This window comes from Eptesicus fuscus, chromosome 13 (genome assembly GCF_027574615.1).
Source record: "Eptesicus fuscus isolate TK198812 chromosome 13, DD_ASM_mEF_20220401, whole genome shotgun sequence".
NCBI classification, from domain to species: Eukaryota; Metazoa; Chordata; class Mammalia; order Chiroptera; family Vespertilionidae; genus Eptesicus; species Eptesicus fuscus.
In genome coordinates, this window is record NC_072485.1 from 6,184,683 (window position 1) to 6,207,956 (window position 23,274).

Sequence of the window (23,274 nt, forward strand, 5' to 3'; positions counted from 1 at the left end):
ATGTGGGTGCAGGGCGGGCTCCTCACGGGCACCCGGCACCTGAGCGCAGGAGCTTCCCCGGCACGTGAGCCCTGGTGTCCCGGGGGAGGGTAGCAGGGGTAGTGAGAGCGAGCTCAGGCAGACACCCCGCATTCTCACTGCACCTTTGCCCCTGTCACCCCCGCCCCCAGGTAGCCAGCAAGAGGTCACATCACGTTGCCAACGCTCATCATGTTCTGCGCTCCTCCCTCCCTCCCCACCCTCCCCCAACCTTCCCCCGCCCCTGTGGTTAGCACACATCATCACAACCGTCAAACTTCCAGTCTCCCGGTGGAATGACTGCCCAAAGGGACAATTTGCATATTAGGCTTTTATTATATAGAATTTTTTGTCAGATCGGCAAAAAAATTTATTTTTGGTGTGCTGCAGAGTTTTAGTAATTAGCTCATATGTGCGGGGGGGGCGGGGGTGAAAGAGGTTGGACATCGCTGTATTATCTGTGCACTTTTAGGTGACTTGAAAGTAATGTCATGCTCTATTCATGCCACCATTCTTTCTCTTTGCTCTAAATATCCCTCCTCAGGTTCCCCAATACCAGCTCACACCAACTATGCAATTTATTTCTACTCTGCTCACAACTGTCAATGGACTCCTCCCTGCTTACTTTCTTACTCTCGTGCCTCTAAACGTTTTGTCCCTCGGAGCTCCCATGTTCCCCAGTAAGTCAGCAACTTCTCAAGGGGTAACTTCTCTACTCTCTTCCTAACAGCAGAATAAATAAAGCCTTGGTTGTCTGCCTCTGGAAAGTCATAAACAATATTATTAAAAGCCATATAGAGCCTGGCTGGTGTGGCTCGGTGGTTGAGTGTCATCCAAACCAAGAAGTGATGGTTCTATTCCCTGTTAGGGCACATCCCCGGGTTGCGGGCTCGATCCCCAGTAGGGGGTGTGAAGGAGGCAGACAATCAATGATTCTCTCATTATTGATGTTTCTATCTCTCTCTCTCCTCTCCCTTCCTCTCTGATATCAATAAAATTACATTTTTTTAAAAAGCCATATAGATTTTTTTTAAAAATTCTCATCCAAGGATATTTTTCCATTGATTTTTAGAAAGTGGAAGGGAGGGAGAGAGACAGAGAGAGAAACACCTATGTGAGAGAGACACATCGATTGGTTGCCTCTCACATGTGCCCTGACTGGGGCAGGGGTTGAGCCTGCAACTGAGGTACGTGCCCTTGACCAGAATCAAACCCACGACCCTTCAGTTCGACGGCCATGGAACCAAACCGGATAGGGCTAGAATTTTAATATTAGATAGAAAGGGTAAAATCCCAGAAAGTTGACTTAGACTGGGTTTTTCTGAAGCATAACTGATAAGGATTTGTGTGTTTGTTTGTTACAGGACTCACAAAAGAAACAGCTAAGGAAAAAAGGTGGTGTTAGCCTGGCTCTGCAGGAAACTTGACAACACTAAGAGTTAGTAAGGGAGCCTGGCTGGCACTCTCACTCACACCTGTCAGGGGGCGGGGTGCAGGTAGTGAACTCCCAGGCATTTTCTGCTCTTTTCCTGGGCAAGCAAAACACTTAGTAGCCCTGGCAAAGAATTTAGGTGTGGCCTCTGGGAGCAATAGCACACAGAAGCCGCCAGAGGGAGCACAGGGACCGTGGAAGGGGACCTGGGACGGTCTGGGAAAACCACTGCAGACCGCGGAGATTTAGGAGGGGCGCTGCTTCTCTCTCCAAAGACAGTTACTTTCTAAGGAACCTGGCGATCAACCTTTTCAGAGCCTAATCATACAGAAATATACATACTAGCTATTGTCAACTTAATACTCTTCCTCCTGAAGGAAGCTCTTCTCTCCTCAAAATACTCAGTGACGATTTTACCATAAAACTTTGCAGAGGCACGTGGTTCCCAACTTGATCACATTTTTAAAGAATCAGATGTGGCCCTGGCCGAGTGACTGGGCTGGTTGGAGCGTCGTGGTCCTGAGCACCAAAGGGCTTCGGGTTCAATTCCTGGTCCGGGCTCCTATAGGAGGCAACCCGATTCATGTTTCTCTCTCACATCGATGTTTCTCTCTCTCTTCCTCTCTTTAAACATATCCTCAGGTGAGGATTATTTTTAAAAAGAATAAGATATCTTACCTTATAATAGACAAATATGCAAATTGACCGCACCTTCGCTACGCCCAAGCCACGCCCACCAAACAAACCATGCCCATCAACCACGCCCACCAGGAAACCGTTGCAGGGACGCTGGGGTGCGGCGGAGCCCAAGGCCCGGAAAGCGGGTAGCAGGGACGCTGGGTGCAGCCGAGCCCAAGGCCACCGCCCAGGGCCAAGCCGGGACCCTGAAAGAAGGTAGAAGGCGGTGGCCACAGCCAAGGCCTGGGTCCCCGGTGCCGGCAGAAAACTGGTGCAGGCAGCCAGGTGAATGAAGGTCTATTGCACGAATCTTCGTGCAAACGGGCTACTAGTGAAAACATAAAATCTGAAGTCTTAAGTTATACTGATGTGAAGTCTAAACAAGTAGTTTGCAATCCTGACAGAATGTTAGGATCATCTGGAGTATTTAAAAACTTTAAAAAATTACCTGGCCCCACCTCCAGCTGCAGTGTGAAAGCAACTACTCTGTTAAAAGCAGCTACTGTGTTGAAAGCAGCAGTATTGGAGGTAAAACGACACTTCATGAATTATAATTACTGGGTAAATGTAAAATCATGTACTGTAAAATATCAACTACTGCAAAAAAAACCACTATGGGAACTTAATCTGGATGCTGATCTGTCTTTTTATTTTCAGCTGTGGTTGATGTGAATACTGCCCCCTTGTGACAGTAACAGATATGTAAAAAACAACAACACAGAGAATGGTAAATCATAGGAAACTTTAATGAACTGTATTGACTGAATGATGCCATGTATCATCTTTTGTATTATTAAAGTTATTGTTATATATTATTTTCATTAGCAAACCATCCCATGACAATGGATCATGTAGAGAAGAACGTTAAGAAAAGAAAATATAGCCCTGATCAGTTTGGCTCACTGGATAGAGCATCAGCCTGCAGACTGAAGGGTCCTGAGTTCGATTCCAGTCAAGGGCATGTACCTTGGTTGCGGGCACATCCCCAGTAGGGGGTGTGCAGGAGGCGGCTGATAGATGTTTCTTTCTCATTGATGTTTCTAACTCTCTATCCCTCTCCCTTCCTCTCTGTAAAAAAAGCAATAAAATATTTTTTTTTTTAAAAAAAAAGAAAATATAGTGAGGATTTTTTACAGTATGGTTTTACCTCAATAATTACAGCAGGAATTGAGAAACCACAATGTGTTATTTGTTGTGAAGTTCTATCAGCCAAATCTATGAAGCCGAACAAACTAAAACGCCATTTTGATAGCAAGCATCCGAGCTTTGCCGGCAAGGATATCAACTATTTTAGAAGCAAAGCTGATGGACTCAAGAAAGCCAGACTTGACACTGGTGGCAAGTACCACAAACAAAACGTAGCAGCCGTTGAAGCTTCATATTTGGTGGCACTCAGAATCGCCAGAGCTATGAAACCTCACACCATTGCTGAGGATTTACTGTTGCCAGTGGCCAAAGACATTGTTCGAGTTATGATCGGAGACGAATTTGTTATGAAATTGAGTGCAATTTCCTTATCTAACGACACTGTCCACAGAAGAATAGATGACATGTCTGCTGATATTCTTGATCAGGTAATCCAGGAAATTAAACCTGCTCCACTTCCAATATTTAGTATCCAGCTTGATGAATCTACAGACGTTGCAAACTGTTTACAGTTATTGGTTTACGTGAGGTATATTAATGATGGTGACTTTATTTTTTTTTTAAAAAATATATTTTATTGATTTTTTTTACAGAGAGGAAAGGAGAGGGATAGAGAGTTAGAAACATCGATGAGAGAGAAACATCAATCAGCTGCCTCCTGCACACCCCCTACTGGGGATGTGCCTGCAACCAAGGTACATGCCCTTGACCGGAATCGAACCTGGGACCCTTGAGTCTGCAGGCCGACGCTCTATCCACTGAGCCAAACCGGCCAGGGCAATGATGGTGACTTTAAAGATGAGTTTCTTTTTTGCAAACCTCTTGAAACGACAACTACTGCACATGATGTATTTGACACAGTTGGTTCATTTATAAAAGAGCATAAGATCTCTTGGGAAAAGGTTTGTGGTGTTTGCACAGATGGTGCTCCAGCTATGCTAGGATGTCGATCTCGATTTCAACGTTTGGTACTGAATGAGTCACCAAAAGTCATCAGAACTCACTGTATGATTCATCGGCAAATATTAGCAATGAAGACGCTGCCACAAGAGTTACAAGAAGTAATGAAAAGCGTCATAAGTTCTGTCAACTTTGTAAAGGCGAGCACTTTAAACAGTCGACTGTTTTCGCAACTGTGCAACGAGTTGGATGTGCTGAACAATGCTCTGCTATTTCACACTGAAGGGAGATGGTTGTCGAGAGGAAAAGTTTTAAAACGTGTTTTTGAGCTTCGTGATGAACTCAAAACGTTTTTTAATCAGAAAGCAAGACCGCAGTTTGAAGCATTTTTCAGCGAAAAAAGTGAACTGCAGAAAATAGCTTACTTGGTTGACATCTTTGCCATCTTGAATGAGTTAAATTTATCACTGCAAGGACCAAATGCAACATGCCTCGATTGTCTGAAAAGATCTAATCATTGCAAATGAAACTTCAGCTTTGGCAAAAAAAAAAAAAAAAATGGATGAAAATAAAATTTACATGTTGCCTACCTTATCTGCTTTCTTTGAGGAATATGACATTGAACCAGACAAAAGGATTATGATGATAATTTCTGTGAAAGAACACTTGCACATGCTTGCAGTCGAAATTTCATCGTACTTTCCAAATCTACCTGACACCCCATTTGCACTTGCCAGAAGCCCATTCACAGTCAAAGATGAAGATGTTCCTGAGACAGCACAAGAGGAGTTCATTGACCTTATTAACAGCGATGCAGCGAGAACTGATTTCTCTACAATGCCAGTTACAGAATTCTGGATCAAGTGTTTGCAGTCATATCCTGTTCTGTCTGAGACTGTGTTGCGCCTTCTTCTTCCATTTCCAACAACATATCTTTGTGAAACAGGGTTTTCCAGCTTGTTCGTTATCAAGTCTAAATACAGAAGTAGACTTGTTGTGGAAGATGATCTTCGTTGTGCTCTTGCAAAGACTGTCCCGAGAATTTCTGATCTGGTGAGAAAGAGGCAATCTCAACCTTCACACTGATGTTGGCTTTTTACGCATACTGTCGCAAAATGTAGCAATGTAGTTTACTGTTGTTATATTAAGACTGTTACCCATGCTACACCATGCTTCAAGACAAAATTTCATTTATTTGTAATTAGAAATAAATATTTTACAATATATAATTACATACTGTTTTTGTGATTAATCACTATGCTTTAATTATGTTCAATTTGTAACAATGAAAATACATCCTGCATATCAGATATTTACATTACGATTCATAACAGTAGCAAAATTAGTTATGAAGTAGCAATGAAAATAATTTTATGGTTGGGGGTCACCACAACATGAGGAACTGTATTAAAGGGTCACGGCATTAGGAAGGTTGAGAACCACTGTTCTATGGGTTTAGAAAACTGTATCATGACACGTCTCTATCATTATGGGATCATATATAGTATTTTCACTACCCAAAACACCCTCTGTGCTCTATCTATCCGTCCCTTTAACCTCCAGCAATCACTGATCTGTTTACTGTCTCCATAGTTTTAACTTTTCCAAAATGTCATATAGTTAGAAACAGACATTTCAGATTGACTTTTTTTCACTTATTAATATTAATTTAAGATTTCTTCATGTCTTTTCCTGACTTAATAGCTCATTTCTTTTTAGTGCTGAATGATATTCAATAGTTTGGATGTACCATCGTTTATTTACCCATTCACCTACTGAGGAACATCTCAGTTACTTCCAAGCTTGGCACTTATGAATAAAGCTGCTGTAAACATCTGTGCACAGGTTTTAGTGTGGATGGAAGTTTCCAACCGCTTTGGGTAAATAACAAGGAGCATAATTTGGGGATTACATGGTGAGAGCATGTTTAGTTTTGTAAGAAACTGCCAAACTGTGTTCTAAAGTTGCTGCACCCTTTTTCATTCCCACCAATTCACAAGAATTCCTGTTGCTTCACAGCCTCAGCAGCAGTTAGTGTGGCCAGTGTCCCGATTTTGGCCATCCTAGCAGGTGTGTGCTGGCATCTCCTTGTTCTAAGTTGCACTTCCCTGAAGACAAATGATGTGCAGCCTTTTTTCATGTGCTTATTCACCATCTGTTTATCTTGTTTGGTGAGGGATTTGTTGAGGTCTTTGGCTCATTTTTTAATCAGGGTGTTTGCTTTCTTATTGTTAAGTTTTAAGAATTCTTTTTATATTTTGGATAACAATCTTTTGTCAGACATACCTTTTGTAAATATTTTCTTCAAGTCTATGACTTCTCTTCTCATCCTCTTGACATTGTCTTTCAGGAAGCAGAAGTTTTACTTTTAATGACATCTAGCTTATCAATTATTTCTTTCATGGATTGTAACTTAGGTGTTGTTTCTAAAAAATCATCCACATACTCAAGGTTATTTAGAGTTTTATAGAGTTGTGTTTTACATGTAGGTCTGTATTACATTTTGAGTTAATTTTTATGAAAGGTGTAAGGCATGTGTTAGGATTAATGTTTTTTGCATGTAGATCTCCAGTAGTTCTAGTACCATTTACTGAAAGGTCTGTCTTTGCTCCACTGTATTACCTTTGCTCGTTTGCCAAAGATCAGTTGACTATATTTATGTGGGTCTAATTCTGCACTTTCCATTCTGTTCCATTGTTCTATTTGTCTATTCTTTTTCCAGTGCCATATTGTGTTGATTCCTGTAGCTTTCTAATGTCTAATGTTGAGTAGTATCAGTCTTCCTACTTTGTTCTTCTCCTTCAATATTGTTGGCTATTCTGGGTCTTTTGATTCTCCATATAAACTTTAAAATCAGTTTATGGATATCCACAAGATAACTTGCTGAGATTTTGGTTGGAGTTCCATTAAATCTATAGATTAAGTTGAGAAGAACTGACATCTTGACAATATTGAGTTTCTTATCCACAAACATGGGGTAGCTCTCCATTTATTTATTTATTCATTCATTCATTTATTTTATTTTAAATTTTTATTTTTTAAATTACAGTTTACAGTCAATATTATTTTGTACTAGTTTCTTTCCATTTATTTTCCCTCCATTTATTTTGTTCTTTGATTTTATTCATTACAGTTTTCTAGTTTTTTTCACATAGATCTTATACACATTTTGTTAGATTTTTAGCAAAGTATTTCATTGAGGCAGGGGGATGTAAGTGATTTATGTTTATAATTTCAAATTTCTCTTGTTCATTCTGATATACAGGAAAGTGATTGACTTTTTTTTTTATATTAACCTTGTGCCCTACACCCTTGCTATAAACATAGATTAGTTCCAGAAGTGTTTCTTATTTGCTTGTTTGTTTTGCCAATTCTTTTGAATTTTCTACATAGATGATCATGTCATCTGTGAATAAAGACAGTTTTCTTTCTACCTTCTCAATCTATACACCTTTTTATTTCCTTTTCTTGTCTTAATGTATTAGCTAGAACTTCCAGTATGTTGAAAAAGAATGGTGTGAGGGAACATCCTTGCCTTCTACCTGATCTTAGTGGCAAAGCTTAGAGTTCCTCACTATTAAGTATAATGTTACTGTAGGCTTTGTAGATATGTTTTTATCAAGTTGAAGGAGTTCCCCTCTATTCCTAGGATATTGACAGTTTTTATGATGAATGAATGTTGAATTTTGTCAAATGCCTTTTCTGCATCTATTGATATGATCATGTGACTTTTGAAAACAGTGTTTTAAAGGCTTTTATTGTAGTTTTCACCCTAAGTTTGACCAACTCACTTTTTAATTATTTTACTTACTTTTCTTTTCTTCCTTTTTGTGCTTTGTTGTGTTACTGTTCAAAGGAGGTAATAATTTAAAGTGCACAGTCTTAAATGTGCAGTCTTATGAGTTTTGAAAAATGTATAAATTCTTCTAACCAACATCCCTATCAAGATATGGTACATTTCCAAAAAGTTCCTTTATATTCTTTGCCTATTTTAGAATTTCCTACAATTAGAATCATATACAGTAGGTACCCTTCGTGTCAGGGTTCTTCCTCTCAATGTTTTTGAAATTCACACATGTTGTTATGTATATCAACAATCCTTTGATTTTCATTGCTGAATGACATTTTATCATGTGGATATTATACAATTTGTTTATCTACTCTCCTATCGACAGATATTTGAGTCATTAAAATTTGGGACTGTTATAAAGGAAGATACTATGGACATTTTGGAGCAGGTCTTCTCGTGGATCCACACTTTCATTTCTCCTGGGTAAAAACCCAGGAATGGATTGCTGGATACAAGATGTGAATGTTTAACTTTTAAGAAACTAAAAGTTTTCCAAAGTAGTTTTACCATTTTATACTCCTGCTAGCAATGTATGTGAGTTTGGGTTGCTCCACCTCCTTTCTAACACTGGGCAGGTGACTCAGTTGGTTGGAGCATCGTCCCATATACCAAAAAGCGGTGGCTTCGATCCCTGGTCAGGAGCATGTGTGGGAGGCAACCAATCGATGTTTCTCTCTCCCCCTCCCCCCACTTCCCTACTCCCTCTCAAATCAATTTTTAAAACATTTTTTAAAAGTCTTTAAAATTTTAGTCACTCTAATTGGTGTGTAGTAGTACTACATTATAGTTTTAATTTGTAATTCCCTGATGGCTAATGCTATATTGGCCATTTATATATGTATCTTACTTTGTAAACTATCAGTTAAAGTCGTTTTCCCATTTTTATTTTTATTTTATTTTAAAATCTTTATTGTTGAAAGTATTACATATGTCCCCCTTTTTTCCCTATTGACCCCCTCCAGCCCACCCCTGCTCCCCACCCCAGGCCTTCACCACCCTAGTGCCTTCACCATGGGTTATGCATATATACATACACGGTCTTTGGTTGATTACTTAACACCCACCCACCCTCTCTTTCTTTCCCTCCGAGATTCTTTTGCCCATTTTTAAACTGAACTGTATTTTTCTTAATGATTTGTAGGAGCTCTTTATACATCTGGTTATGAATAATTTTCTCAGATTATATATTATAAATATTTTCTCCCAGCCTATAGTTTACCTTTCAATTTTATTAACAGTCTTTTGTGGAGCATAAATTTTTTATTTTGATTAATCCAATTTATCAATTTCTTCTTTTATGTTTAGTGTACTTTATGTCCTCTCAAGCTAACCTGCCTATATCCGGGTAGAGGAGGTAATCTCATGTTGTGTTCTCTCTAGAAGCCTTAAAATTTTAGTTTGAAATTTATATATATGGCCATCTTGAATTAGTTGTTATGTATGAAGAATGATTGAAGTTGTTTCATTTTTCCCATACAAGTATCTTGTTATCACCATTTATTAAAAAGACTTTACTTTCCCCACTGAATTGAATCAGCATCTTTCTGAAAATCACTTGACTCTGAATTTATTTCTGGACTCTCTATTGTGCTGCATTGATATGTTTGTCTATCATAAGGTTTCTCAACTTCAGCACTATTGACATTTTGGGCCAAATAATTCTTTGTTGTGGGAGCTTTCTTGAGTATTATAGGATATTTAGCAGTATCCCTGACCTCTACTCATTAGTACCATCCCCTCAGTGTGACAACCAAAACTGTCTCCCCACATTGCCGAATGTCTCCTGCAGAACAAAATTTTCTTGGGAGGGGAGAACCACCGGCATATCCTTTTGCCAACATCAAACTTGAAACGAGTTGAAAAGGCAAAATATACACTGAGTGGCCAGATTATTATGATCTCTGAACGCATAATAATCTAGCCACTCAGAATATATATATTAGAGAAGCCTGGTGCATGAATTCGTGCATGGGTGGGGTCCAGCCAGCCTGGCCAGGGGGAGGGGACATGGGCGGTTGGACGGCCTGCCTGCTGGTCGAACTCCTGATCGAGGGGACAATTTGCATATTAGCCTTTTATTATATAGGATATATGCCGGGTTGTTGTTCCAGCATTACAAAGGGTTCAGCAATCTGGAGAAAGGCTGTGTGTAGATTAAATAAGAGTCCGGAGATGAAAGATAATTTTGAAAGGCATTGTGGGTCAGAGGAGCTTCAACTAAAGGAGCTAAAGTTCTTAGTCCTTCGTTCTCCTTGTCTCAGGACCCCTGCTTTTTATTAACACAATTTGTCCTAAGGCAAGGTGGAGATAATACACTTCAAAGGGTAGGGTTTACAGAAGCATTGTCAGATTGGGGAATAGCCTACAGCTGTTCAGGTGTTTGGCCAACAGGAGGCAATAACATGTAGGTTAAGAAGCCCTGAGCTGTCTGGCAGTAAACTATCATCCTATTCAGGTTTGGGGGAAGTGCCCTTTAGCCACTCCAACAGGTAATTACATATGTGACTCAGCCCTTGTTGAGCACCCAAGTTTCATCAACCTTTTGATGAAACTCTTGTAATTATGACATGCTGGAATTGGCTTCCGGCAGATATACACTGAGTGGCCAGATTATTATGCATTCAGAGATCATAATAATCTGGCCACTCAGTGTATATCCTAGCATTTCTAGTATGGTTAAACACTGAGAATGAATTCCTAGCCATGAAAATAAATAAACATTATTGTTTTACATCCTTGTTTTAAGCAACCTCCCTCAAGCAATCTCTAGAATATGCTTGGAATGGGTTGGCTTATTTGATAATGTCCACAAAGTGATGGAAAAGAGGCTCTTTATCTTATCCAGTGTGAGCAATGCATGTTTAGTTTTTGTAAAAATCAAAACTTATTCAAGTGTCACTGCAAAATGTTCAAAATATTTTCATGTTCTTCAGATAATCTTATAACCAGATCAACACCGAAAGACCTACGCAGCATGATCAAATCATAGCATTAGTTTTGCCTTCATCCCATTCTTTTTGTCTTGCCAATGAAATAATGAGATTTAGCGTAAAACAACAGTTGTTCAGGTCACTGCTCATCTTTTTGTAAAGCTGAGGAAACAAAAGTTGAGAATCCACTACTTTTAAATAACATGACTAGCAACGTTAAGCTGAGATACTTGCCTGAAGCTTTTACTCCTACGTACTGGAGCTCCTTGATTGACGTAGGTCAACTCTCTGATCTGCTGGCCCCAGGAATGCTGTTCTTCACCTGCATTCCTTAAAGCACCAACACCCACTCTACAGGGTTACAGCTCTTCACAAAAATGGCTGGAGTCCAGACACTCGATTCAGCACCCGTTTCTTTGGTTTTAAGTTTCACGTTGTGGATTACTCTGGAGAAGTATTAGAGACAATAAATACTACAAAAAATAATTGTTTCAGGACTTCAGAGTTTGTACCTTTGCCATTCCAGACCTGAAATTCTAAACTCTCTTCTCCAATGGGGACTGAAAGCTCCATTCATCTCCGGCTTTAGTTTCTACCTCTCTGGCAGAGACCATCCACTATTTTCTCTCCTTTTAATTCCACTTGGTCTCCAGCTCTTCGACGATTGCCCTGAGGACACTTGGGCCTCAAACGATGATTGAAGTTGGCTTACAAAATTGGAAAAGTTGCAGTACTTAAGGGCACAGGACTCCAGGTAGTGATCCCACCCACTTTCAGCGGGGTTCCTCCTATTACCTCTGGCTATGTTCTTCAGAAACAGATTAGCCAATTTTTGTTAATGATGCATGCTTATCAGATTTGGCTAAGGATCTGCATTTTAGCTGTATTTGAAAGACTGGGAAATTCTATGCTAAGAGTCTCTAGGACCATTGCTTAAATTCAAGATGAACAGCTCTGTAAGAGGGTGACCGTATAATTTATCATCCCAACCTGGAAGTTTGAGAAAGGAGGAGCTACTGATAATCATACTGGAAAAACAGAAATAAACAAGAATTGCCCCAGGCAAAGTGGGACTTGTCATTACCCCAGCCTCATCAACGTTCCCTGCCTCTCAACTCAGCTCAGGTGGCACTCACAATAGTCTTTACAGGCTGCTTCTTCAATTATTCATCTTTCCCGGTGAGAGTTTTTCTAAATCAAAATCTTGTTATCTTTTACCCCACACCGTAGAAAAAGCTAGCCTGCTTGGCTTAGAAACCTGGCTCTACCTTTATTAGTAGAAAGACCTTGGGCAAATTACTTAACCTGTCTGTGGTTGTTTACTCATTTGTAAAGCACATCCTATATAATAATCCTACCTAATAATAGACAAATATGCAAATTGACCACACCTTCGCTACGCCAAATCCATGCCCACCAGCCAAGCCACGTCCACCAACCAATCAGGACGAATATGCAAATTACCCCAACAAAGATGGCAGCTAATTTGCATATCAAGACATCGTAGAAAGAAGCCAAGAGCTGCAGAAGGGAGCAAAGCTTCGGAGAAGCAAGCAAGCCGGGGGGAGGAGAAGGGAGGAGCGGAGGCGGGGCCGGGGGAGAAGGGAAAAGCAGGGGGGCTGGCGGAGAAGGGAGGAGCAGAGGCGGGGCCAAGGGAGAAGGAAGAAGAGCAGGCGGGCTGGCTGGCGGAGAAGGGAGAAAAGCAGCGGGGCTGGCAGAGAAGGGAGAAAAGCAGGGGGGATGGTGGAGAAGGCGGGGCAGGGGACAAGGGAGGAGAGCAGGCAGGGCGGGGTAGAGTGCAGCAGGAAACCCTATTGCAGGATTTTTCCTGCAACGGGAACACTAGTATATAATAAAAGGGTAATATGCAAATTGACCCTAACGACAGAACAACCAGAACGACTACTCGACCAGTCACTATGAGGCGCACTGACCACCTCTTGGTCCCTTTCCTTGGCTGACAGGCTCCGATCGCCCAATGGCGAATGGGGAACTGGGGATAGGTATTGGGGGACACGGGCAGCACCAGGCCAAGGCCCCTGCCCCACCAGTTGCCCCACACACAGAGGGCAACCCGCGGTGGGGCCAGCAAGCGGGCAGAATGGCTGGCCTCTTGGTTTCTCCCCCCAGCCTACAGGCTCCAATCACCCAATGGTGAACAGGAAACCAGGGGTGGGTGGCAGTGGGGGGTGGGGCCAGCTGCGGGAAATAGGGGAAGATGGCCCTGATCGCAGGCCAGGCCTAGGGACCGTACCCGCACATGAATTTTGTGCACCGGGCCTCTAGTATCCTATATAATAAAAGGCTAATATGAAAATCGACCAAATGGCTGAACGACCAGTCGCTATGACGTGCACTGATCACCAGGGAGCAGACGCTCAATGCAGGAGCTGCCCCCTGGTGGTCAGTGCACTCCCACAGGGAGAGCACCACTCAGCCAGAAACTCTGAGCTGGGTTTACGGCTGGAGAGCACAGCATAAATGGCTGGAGCCTCTCTCGCCTCCGCGGCAGCACTAAGGATGTCCAACTGACAGCTTAGGCCCTCTCTACCTAAGCCAGCAGTTGGACATGCCCCGAGAGCTCCCGGATTGTTAGAGGGTGCAGGCCAGGCTGAGGGAACCCCCTGAGTGTATGAATTTCGTGCACCGGGCCTCTAGTTTATAATAAGAGCACTTACTTTTGTTGACCATAAGACTGAATTGATTAGGTACTACATTACCATAAAGAAGTTATTCAGGAACTAGAAAAGATTGCAATCCAGTGCAGAGCCTGCAGCCCTGGTGAGCTTTGTGGAGCGTCATGCCCAGATAAAGGAGGTACTTTATCCAGGAGAAGAGGAAGTTGTGGAGAAGCACAGGACTTGAGTGGAAGTTCTGTAAGGAGGAATCTCTGAAAGATTCCTAGGGGGACTTACCAAAGGCAGCAGCCCCTGCTTTGACTTTTCCAAGCAAGTCTGAGCCTCCAGGTGTTTCATTGGAATCTTTATATTTAGACTTCAAAATGTCCTTGCTTAAAGGACACTACAGACGCATGTGTGTGTTTCATTGGAATCTTTATATTTAGACTTCAAAATGTCCTTGCTTAAAGGACACTACAGACGCATGTGTCTTCTCAAGAATGCTTACCCTGCTGATAGTATCTAACAGTTAATTTTAGTTCAAGCTGTTGTTACAATAAAAGCCTAAGGAGGCAGGCGAATGGGGCTGTTTTGGTTCCTATAGCCAAGCAGCCCCTTAGCCCTCTCTTTCACAGAAACATGTGTCATAGTAATCCATTCATCTGTTGCTCAGGGGCTGCCACACTATAGAGTTCTGTTGTAGACATAGAGTTCGGGAAGACTTCGGGATTTTCCAGGACATAGGGTGCAAGAGCTTCATCTACAGTCCCTCCAATTGATTATGTCCAGATGAAGATTTTATCATTTCATTGGTTATTGTGAGGGTAGAATGAGTTCATACATGGAAAGGACTTAGAACACCACCTAGCTTCCAAGTGCTAGGTAAAGTTAGCTCTTACTTTCTCTAAAAATGTTCTATTTTTTCTAGATTCAAGTATCAGAATCTATAAAACCTCAGTAAAAACATTTGCGTTTCTAAAGGCAAGTTTGTTTTTTTGCCTCATCTATGCTTTCACATTTTGCCTCAGCTATTCTTTCAAATTTTGAAAAGATTTTGAAGTAAAACCTTTTTACTTCAGTGGTGTCCTGGATGAAAAAATTCAGTCACCTGGTGTCCCAATTTATGTCCCAGTATTTGCAGCATTACACAAGTTTCTATTTGCTTTTTCTGGGTAGCTTTCTGGTTTTCATCCTAAGTCATGTTTTTGGTTTCTGCAGGCAGCTTCTAAAGAATTCTTCCCCTAAAATTTGGGAGCTAAAAGAGAAAATATTTTGCAAAATAGACTTCTAAAACTCCTTGGACATCATGAAAAATCTGGATTTTTTTTTGCACACTTTTGCATAAAATGGAATGATAACATTATTCATTTGTTTTATCTTAAAGACAGTCAAACCATAATTTCTACTTAATAGGAGAAAATGTTAAATGTTTGCCTCATGCATAAGCCAGCATAAAAGAATTATCTTCTGTAAACTGAAGAAACTTTATATTTCTCAGTATTTTTGGTGGACACAAAAATATTATTAGAGAGTAGAGATGGTATGTTTTTAATCTTTATTATTAGAATAGTGTTCTTTTGATCTTTTGTTTTATTAAGTAGTTATAAAATCTATGTAAAATGATATAACAAACCCTCATGTATCTACCACCTGATTTACGAAAATAAAATATTACTAATATCTGTGAAATCCCTATATGCTCTTTCCCCATTTCTTCCCTTCTCTTTCCTTCCCTCAGAATTTTGTGTTTACAATGTACTTGCTTTTATTTGTAGTTTAACCATGTGTTTATCTCCCTAGACAATTATTATTTAACTAGAGGCCCAATGCACGAATTCATGCACCAATTGGATCCCTCGGCCTGGCCTGTGGGGATTGGGCCAAAACTGGTTCTCCAACATACCCTGAGGGGTCCCAGATTATGAGAGGGTGGTTCTCAAGTGAATCACCCTGGAATCGAGCTCCCTCCTCTCTGGTTCTGAGTGCATCACCCAAGAACCACAGCTGCCAGGTCACTGCAGATTCGCAGCTCCTGCGTTGAGCATCTGCCCCCTGGTGGTCAGTGCGCATCATAGCTACCGGTCAGATGGTCAAACGGTCAGCTGGTCGCTTAGGTTTTTATATATATACTAGAGGCCCAGTGCATGATTGAATCATGCACATGTAGGGTCCCCTACACGCTTTTGCTTTTGATCACGGGGAGCTGGGTGCCTGTCCGCTGGTGCACCAGGCCTTTCAGAAGCCTCCAGCGCGGCGGAGGCTTCTGAAAGGCCTAGTGTCTGAGCGGACAGGCATCCAGCTGCCATGCTTTCGCTTTCGATTGCTGGTGCACCAGGCCTTTCAGAAGCCTCCAGAGGGCGGAGGCTTCTGAAAGGCCTGGTGCTTGAGCGGAAAGGCATCCAGCTGCCATGCTTTTGCTTTTGATCGCGGGGAGCTGGGTGCCTGTCTGCTGGTGCACCAGGCCTTTCAGAAGCCTCTGGCGTGGCGGAGGCTTCTGAAAGGCCTGGTGCCAGAGCAGACAGGCACCCAGCTGCCACGCTTTTGATGGTCCGTGGCCACTGAGGGAGGCTACCCTGCTGTTGAGAGGTGCAGGGGGCGCAACTCCCGCCCCCTGCACCTCTCAACGGCCGCTGAGGGGGGCTGCCGCGGACACCTGGCTACCCTGCCGTTGAGAAGTGCAGCTGGGTGTCCGTGCAGGCCCCCTCAGCGGCCGCGGATCTGGCCTCGATCTGGCCGTTGAGAGGCGCGGATCTGGCCTCGATCTGGCCTACCAACAGCAGCGTAGCCCCCCTCAGTGGCAGCGGATCCATGCCTCTCAATGGCCAGATAGGCCACCCCGAGTCCCGCCCCCCAGCCTCCTGCCGCCCAATCGTGGGTGTAGCGGAGTGATGGTAATTTACATGTTACTCTATTTTTTTTTAATTATTATTTTTTTTTAACGCAGTCCCCCACTACCACAAATTATGCAGTCGAGTTTCCCACATTTGGGGAAATCGCAGGGGTCAGCACATCCGGAGTGCAATGGATAAGCCTCGCCCTGGGAAAACCACCTTCATGATCATGGTATCTCCCCTGCCAGGTAAGTATACATGTTACTCTATTATTAGATAGGATAGATATTGCTTTTGCGATTTGCATAAGTAGAATCATGTTGTATGTTATCTTCTGTGATTTGCTTTTCACCCCACAACACCACGTTCCTGAGAATCAATCATGATATTAATAGCACAGCTCTAGTTCATTCATTTTTCTGCTATATGTTTCATTAAATGACTATACAAAAATTGACCAATTTTACTGTTGATAGATTTAGGTTGTTTCCTGTTTTGTCTGCTGTTAAAAGTGTTATATTTGTATACATATATTCTGGTAAAAATTTTTTTGCTAGGATACTATTTGAGGGAGGAATTGTTAGCCGTGAGGATGCACAACTTCAAATTTTAGTAGTTGATATTAACTGCTTTCCAAAGTAGTTGTGCTAATTTATACTACCAAACAGTGTAAGGTCCTCCCATCACTCCACATTCCCAGCAACATGTTATTGTAGTATTTAAAAAATGTTGCCAATTGTATGCATAAAATGGTACCTTTATGGCTTTAATTCATGTGTTCCTAATGACCAGTAAGTTTAGCATCTTTTCATACACTTGGGATTCTCTTCTGTGAAGTGTCTGCACAAAAGCCTTGTGCCCTTTTTTCTATTGCATTGTCTTTTTCTTCTAATTTGTAAGAGTTTTTCACCTAGTTTGGATCAGTGGTTCTGAGAAGAGGCTGCCCTTTAGGAGATACAAATGTTGAAAATATTTGGCAATGTCTGGAGGCATTTTTAATGATTTCAACTGGATATGGGAGAGCTACTGGCAACTAGAAGGTAAAGGCCAGTGATGATGGTAAAACATCCTACAATGCACAGGATAGCCACCACAACAGAAAATTATCTGGTCCAATATGTTAATAGTGCCAAAGTTGGGAATCCTTGTTCTAGATACTAACGTTATCAGTTATATGTGTTAAAAATATTTTCTCTCAGTTTCTGGATGTTTTCATTTTTCTTATGATATCTTTGAATGGAGAGAAATTCCTTGTTTTAACATAATTGAAGTTATCGATCTATTCTTTTATGAGTTGGGTTTTTTGTGCCTGATTTAAAAAAGATCCCTTATCCCCAAAGCATAGGATTCTCCAAAGGTATTTCACAAGTTTTTAACTTTGTTTTTTTACATGCAAGTCTTTAATATACCTAAAATTGATTTCTGTTTATGATGTAAGGTAAGAGTCCAAAATTAAATTTTATATGGATAACTATCAGTCTGAGCACCATTTATTAAAAGCCCATCCTATTTTCACTGGTCTTTGATGCTGGTCAATTAAAAATCAAGATTGCAGCCTGGCTAGCTTGGCTCATGCCCAGGTTGCGGGCTCGATCCCCAGTAGTGGATGTGCAGGAGGAAGCCAATCGATGATTCTCTCTCACATTGATATTTCTCTCTCTCTCTCCCTCTCCCTTCCTTTCTGAAATCAACAAAAAAATATATTAAAAAAATTAAGATTGCAGAAATGGCCTTACTTCTAGTTCTCTATTATATTATACCTTTTTAAAAATACTTTTTATTTTTCAATTGATGTACAATGTTATATTAGTTTCAGGTGTCTAACTCAGTAAGTAGCCATTTATATAACCTATAAAGTGATCACCCCAATAAATCCAGCATCCATCTGACATCATACATAGTCATTACATTATTGACTATATTCCCTATGCTGTACTTTACATCCCATGACTCTATTTCAACTCATGACAATTATGTAACTACCAATTTGTACTTCTAAATCTCTTCCCTGTAACTCTCCTCCCATATGGCAACTGTCAAAATGGTCTCTGTATCTATGAGTCTTTTTATATTCTGCTTCTTTATTTATTTTGTCTTTTCAGATTCTGCATATAAGTGAAATCATATGGCATAGATACATACAAATGCCACATGCTGATAGATATGTATTTATTGCCATTTTATAATTATTATTTTTAATTTCTGTTTCTTTTTCTTAAAGAAGACCCTTTGACATCTCTTATAATACAGGTTTGGTGGTGATGAACTTCTTTAGCTTTTTCTTGTCTGGGAAGCTCTTTATCTTTCCTTTGATTCTAAATGATAGCTCTGCTAGATAGAATCTTTTTGATTATAAGTCCTTGCTATTCACTACTTTGAATATTTCATGCCAATCCTTTCTGGCCTGCAAAGTTTCTATTAAGAAATCAGCTGACAGTCTTATGGGCGCTCCCTTGTAGGTAACTAATCACTTTTCTCTTGCTGCTTTTAAGATACTCTTGTCTTTACCCTTTGTGAATCCTGAGGAAAAATATGACACCTACTGAGTAGGCCTCTTGATGGCTAACTAGGCTCAAATATAAAAAAAACACACAACAGAGCAGCCCTGGCCAGTGTTTACAGTAGTTAGAGCATCAGCCCTTACACGAAGGGTCTCTGGTTTGATTCCCAGTCAAGGGCACATATCTGGGTTGCAGGTTCAATCCCCACCCCAGTAGGGGTGCATGTTGGAGGCAACCAACAATGTGTCTCTCACATTGATGTGTTTTTTAAAAATATATTTTTATTGATTTCAGAGAGGAAGGGAGAGGGGGAAGAGAGAGAGAAACATCAATGATGAGAGAATCATTGATTAGCTGCCTCCTGCACACCCCACACTGAGGATCAATTCCACAAACCCAGCATGTGCCCTGACTGGGAATCAAACTATGACCTCTTGGTTCATAGGTCGACGCTCAACCAATGAGCCATGCTGGCCAGGCTCACAGTGATGTTTCTCTCTCTTTCTCTTCCCGTCCCTTCCTCTCTCTCTCTCTCACTCTCTAAAAAAAAAAAAAATATCATCATCATCATCATCATCATCATCATCATCATTAGGTGAGGATTAACAAATAAACAAGCAAAAACAAACAAAACAAAAAACCAGAGCCTAGCAGCCATTTCTGCACAGGGTCTTCTCACACAAATTGCACTTCACAGAGAAGCTGGTGTCTCTGCACTCAACTCCCTGCCTGCACTATGTGTCTACCAGCTGAGCCAGCCCTTTTAAAGGAGTTCCTGTAATATTTCAGCCAATGGGACTGAGGCTTTCCACATCCAATCAGAGCTGCACAGCTCCGACCAATCAGAGCAGCTCTATTCCAACCAATCAGGACAGTGCCTTTTGGACCAAACTGTGAGGATTTTGCACGAGGACAGACCAATCAGGGACCAGATGCAGGAATTCTGTCCACAGAAGCCAGCTTCCTTCTGGCTGGAGAGTGTACTTTCCACAGAAGACAGAAGACTGTGTTCCCTGGCTTAGCTGAAACACTGAAGATGTCTCACCAGAGGGGAGCAGACCAGGGGAATGCAAGGCAGACGGTTAAGGAGCAGAGAAACAAAAGGAAGGGGACATGAGCTTGTTATTTTGAATACCCAGGTCAAATACTTCTAAAATAAAAATGAACTCATTAACTTTACTGTAAGTTGTATCAATTCTCCACAAACCATATTCCCCTATTGCAGTGGTCGGCAAACCGCGGCTCGCGAGCCACATGCGGCTCTTTGGCCCCTTGAGTGTTCTAAGGCCACTTCTTCAAAACAGACTCGCCCAGGCCGAAAACCGACTTCTGCGCGTGGGCCACGAAGTTTCAATTGCACTGTACGTGCGCGCTCGCATGTGGTATTTTGTGGAAGAGCCACACTCAAGGGGCCAAAGAGCCGCATGTGGCTTGCGAGCCGCGGTTTGCCGACCACTGCCCTATTGTATAAATTTCAGGAAGGTTGGAACTGATTTTTCAACTAGCAAAAACAACACCTATAATTTAACCTCAACACTTATACATCATCTAAATCTTTAATCTGTCCTCCTTCTTTCCTCTGTAGTAAGAAAGGCCCTTTTTGTAACTGCTGAGAAGCTGGTCCTGAAGGATATTTCTGTCTAGGTCATTCCTGGAAAAGATCCTATGGTTCAAAGAACAGCCACTCCTGTCAATCAGCCTCGGCCATCAGTTTTCAACTCCAGTTGGTCTGAAGCCAGTGGCAAAAACTATTTATAGAGTGAAGCCCAAATGAAATGCAAGTATACATTTTTCCTTCCCTTTTTCTTTTTTCTTTTCCTAACTCCTTCCTTCCCTTCTCACTTACCCCACAAAGTTTGATAGAAGCATTCAACAACATTGAAATAGGATCATTTTATTATAACACAAACTATATTCGGAGTTTGAGATAAATCAGAAGCAGAACTATAAATACACTGACTCAGAAAATTACTGAGCCTTGGGACAAAATGTTTTCTAAGAAAGGAAAAAATAATTCAATTTCTTCCTTAGGAAAATACTCCGAAAATTATTCCCCCTTTTTAATAGGTCAACTATTTATTGCTCCATATTAATATTATTTTTCCTGAATACTCTTGAAATGACTATCAACTAAAAACATAATTATTGTGAAGCCTTCATGTATGGGTTTTAAAGAGGAATAAGAAGGGATTTTCTGAGGTGACTGCGTATGCTCCATGATACCCACTTTTGTTATTTGATCACCAAGAAGTTTGCCAACTGATGGCGGAGCACTGACGTGGAGTGTTCATTCAATACGCTGGTTGGACTGGGTATCTCTATCTGATTACCATGTCCAGGACCAGCTGGTAGTTAAACCCCATGGGGCTGTAGCCCTCAAATTGATTAGGTCAAATTTATTAATATGGAGTCTTGTTTGAAACCACATAGCAGAAAACGGCTTAATCAAAACTCGGGGGCCAGTATTTACCAAATGGTCTGTACATATCCCTTTCAGAGACATGAGTATAAACAGTCTTTGCTGGTCTTTCAAGGAAATTTTCATAAATAAGCATAATAGGTCTCCACCTTTTTGCGCACAATAAATAAGCAATTTCCTATAACAAATGTGCAAAGATGAAACAAGAGTGGCTCCAGAGACATGCTAAAGACACACAAAAATAGAGCTTTCTAGCAACGTACAAGTATGTAATGCTGCAAATAAGCTAAACTAAGAAATCAACTTGTTTTGCTCTGACCCCCAAGTTTGAGGCCATGAACACAGGTTCTGATTACTCATTAAAAAAATAAAAGGGGGTAAAGCCACACAAAAATAGTCTTACAACCATTAGACATAAACACAGCCTGTTGAATGTGGAAGATTCTGATCTCCTCAAAAGTTACCTGCCAGGGAAAGGGGGCCCCTGTATCTCCAGGCGAAAGAAGTATCTATCGCTAGTCCTAGTTCAGGCTCCTGAGAGGAATCAGCTCTCCCATGGGAGCTTCACCTGTGTCCTTAGACCAGTTGTGGTCACATGCAGACTAGGAAAACCTGCCGGTGAAACATCACAGTCACTCGAACAACCATGCCAATGCCGGGAGCACAGGAAAGGCCACTATCCGTAAAAAATTCACACCAAGGGTGCTGCCTGAGGGCTAGGAGCAGGGCAATGATAAAAGCAGTAACCCCTTAAAAAAGGCGCTTTTACACCCAGCCTAAGCATAGATTTTGGAGAGCCAAAAGTGTGTCTAGTGCCGTGGTCGGCAAACTGCGGCTCTTTGGCCCCTTGAGTGTGGCTCTTCCACAAAATACCACGGCCTGGGCGAGTCTATTTTGAAGAAGTGGTGTTAGAAGAAGTTTAAGTTTAATAAATTTGGCTCTCAAAAGAAATGTCAATCGTTGTACTGTTGATATTTGGCTCTGTTGACTAATGAGTTTGCCGATCACTGGCCTAGTGGATTGCCCTCGTAATACGTGTGAATGTGAAACATGGTCAGTAGTTAGAATTTCCAACAAATTGTTCAAAATAAAACTCAATTGAGGGCACCTTAGCTTTAACATGCTATCTACATAAGCATCTGGCTCAAATTTAACAAAATACTACAAAATTTTAGTTTGAACTCCAGAAAATCTAAAATGAGACAACTTAACAATTTTTTTCTATTTTATTATGTTTTTAAATCTATTGGGGTAACATTGGTTAATAACATTATATAAATTTCAGGTGTAAAACCTCATAATACGACATTTGTACACTCTATCATGTGCCCACCACCTGAAGCCAAGTCTCCTTCTGACACCCTGTATTGGGCCCCCTTTACCCTCTTTAACTTTCCCTACCCCCGTTCCCCTCTAGTAACCACCATTCTGTTGTTATATCTAGGTTTTAAAAAATTTGTTGTTTTTTGTTTTATTTCCCACATATAAGTGTAACCATTCAGTTCTTGTTCTTTTTGTCTGGTTTATTTCACTTAACATAGTACTCTCAAAATAGTCCATGTTCATGGACTGAAATAATTACCATTTTTAAAATGGCCACATTGCCTAAAGCAATATACAGATTTAATGCAATCCCCATCAAAATCCCAGTGGCATTTTTCACAGAACTAGTGCAAATACTCCTAAAATTTATATGGAACCACAAAAGACCCCAATAAGCCAAAGCAACGCTGAGAAAAAAAAGTACAAAGCTGGAGGTATCACACTCCCTGACTTCCAACTATACAATGGTGTTGAGAAAATTGGAAGCCACTGACACCATACACAAAGATTAACTCAGAAAGTATTCAAGACTTGAATATAAGACCTGAAGCGATACAAGAAAAAAACACATAGGCACTAGACTTATGGACTTGGGGTCCCAGTAGGGTTTTTGTGCACTTGCTCCTGA

The 23,274-nt window shown here is 41.2% G+C and overlaps 1 protein-coding gene and 1 pseudogene across 1 annotated transcript; one reads left to right on the plus strand and one right to left on the minus strand.

The window, feature by feature from the left end:
* LOC129151117 (zinc finger BED domain-containing protein 5-like) lies at nucleotides 1–5,260 on the plus strand. The gene is given in 6 exon segments (XM_054724978.1): nucleotides 1–64; nucleotides 2,954–3,020; nucleotides 3,249–3,809; nucleotides 4,053–4,669; nucleotides 4,672–4,718; nucleotides 4,721–5,260. Coding segments are annotated over 6 exon segments (1,896 nt in total).
* Nucleotides 5,261–16,511: 11,251 nt separating this feature from the next.
* Nucleotides 16,512–16,659, minus strand: LOC129151367 (U1 spliceosomal RNA; annotated as a pseudogene).
* Nucleotides 16,660–23,274: the final 6,615 nt, after the last annotated feature.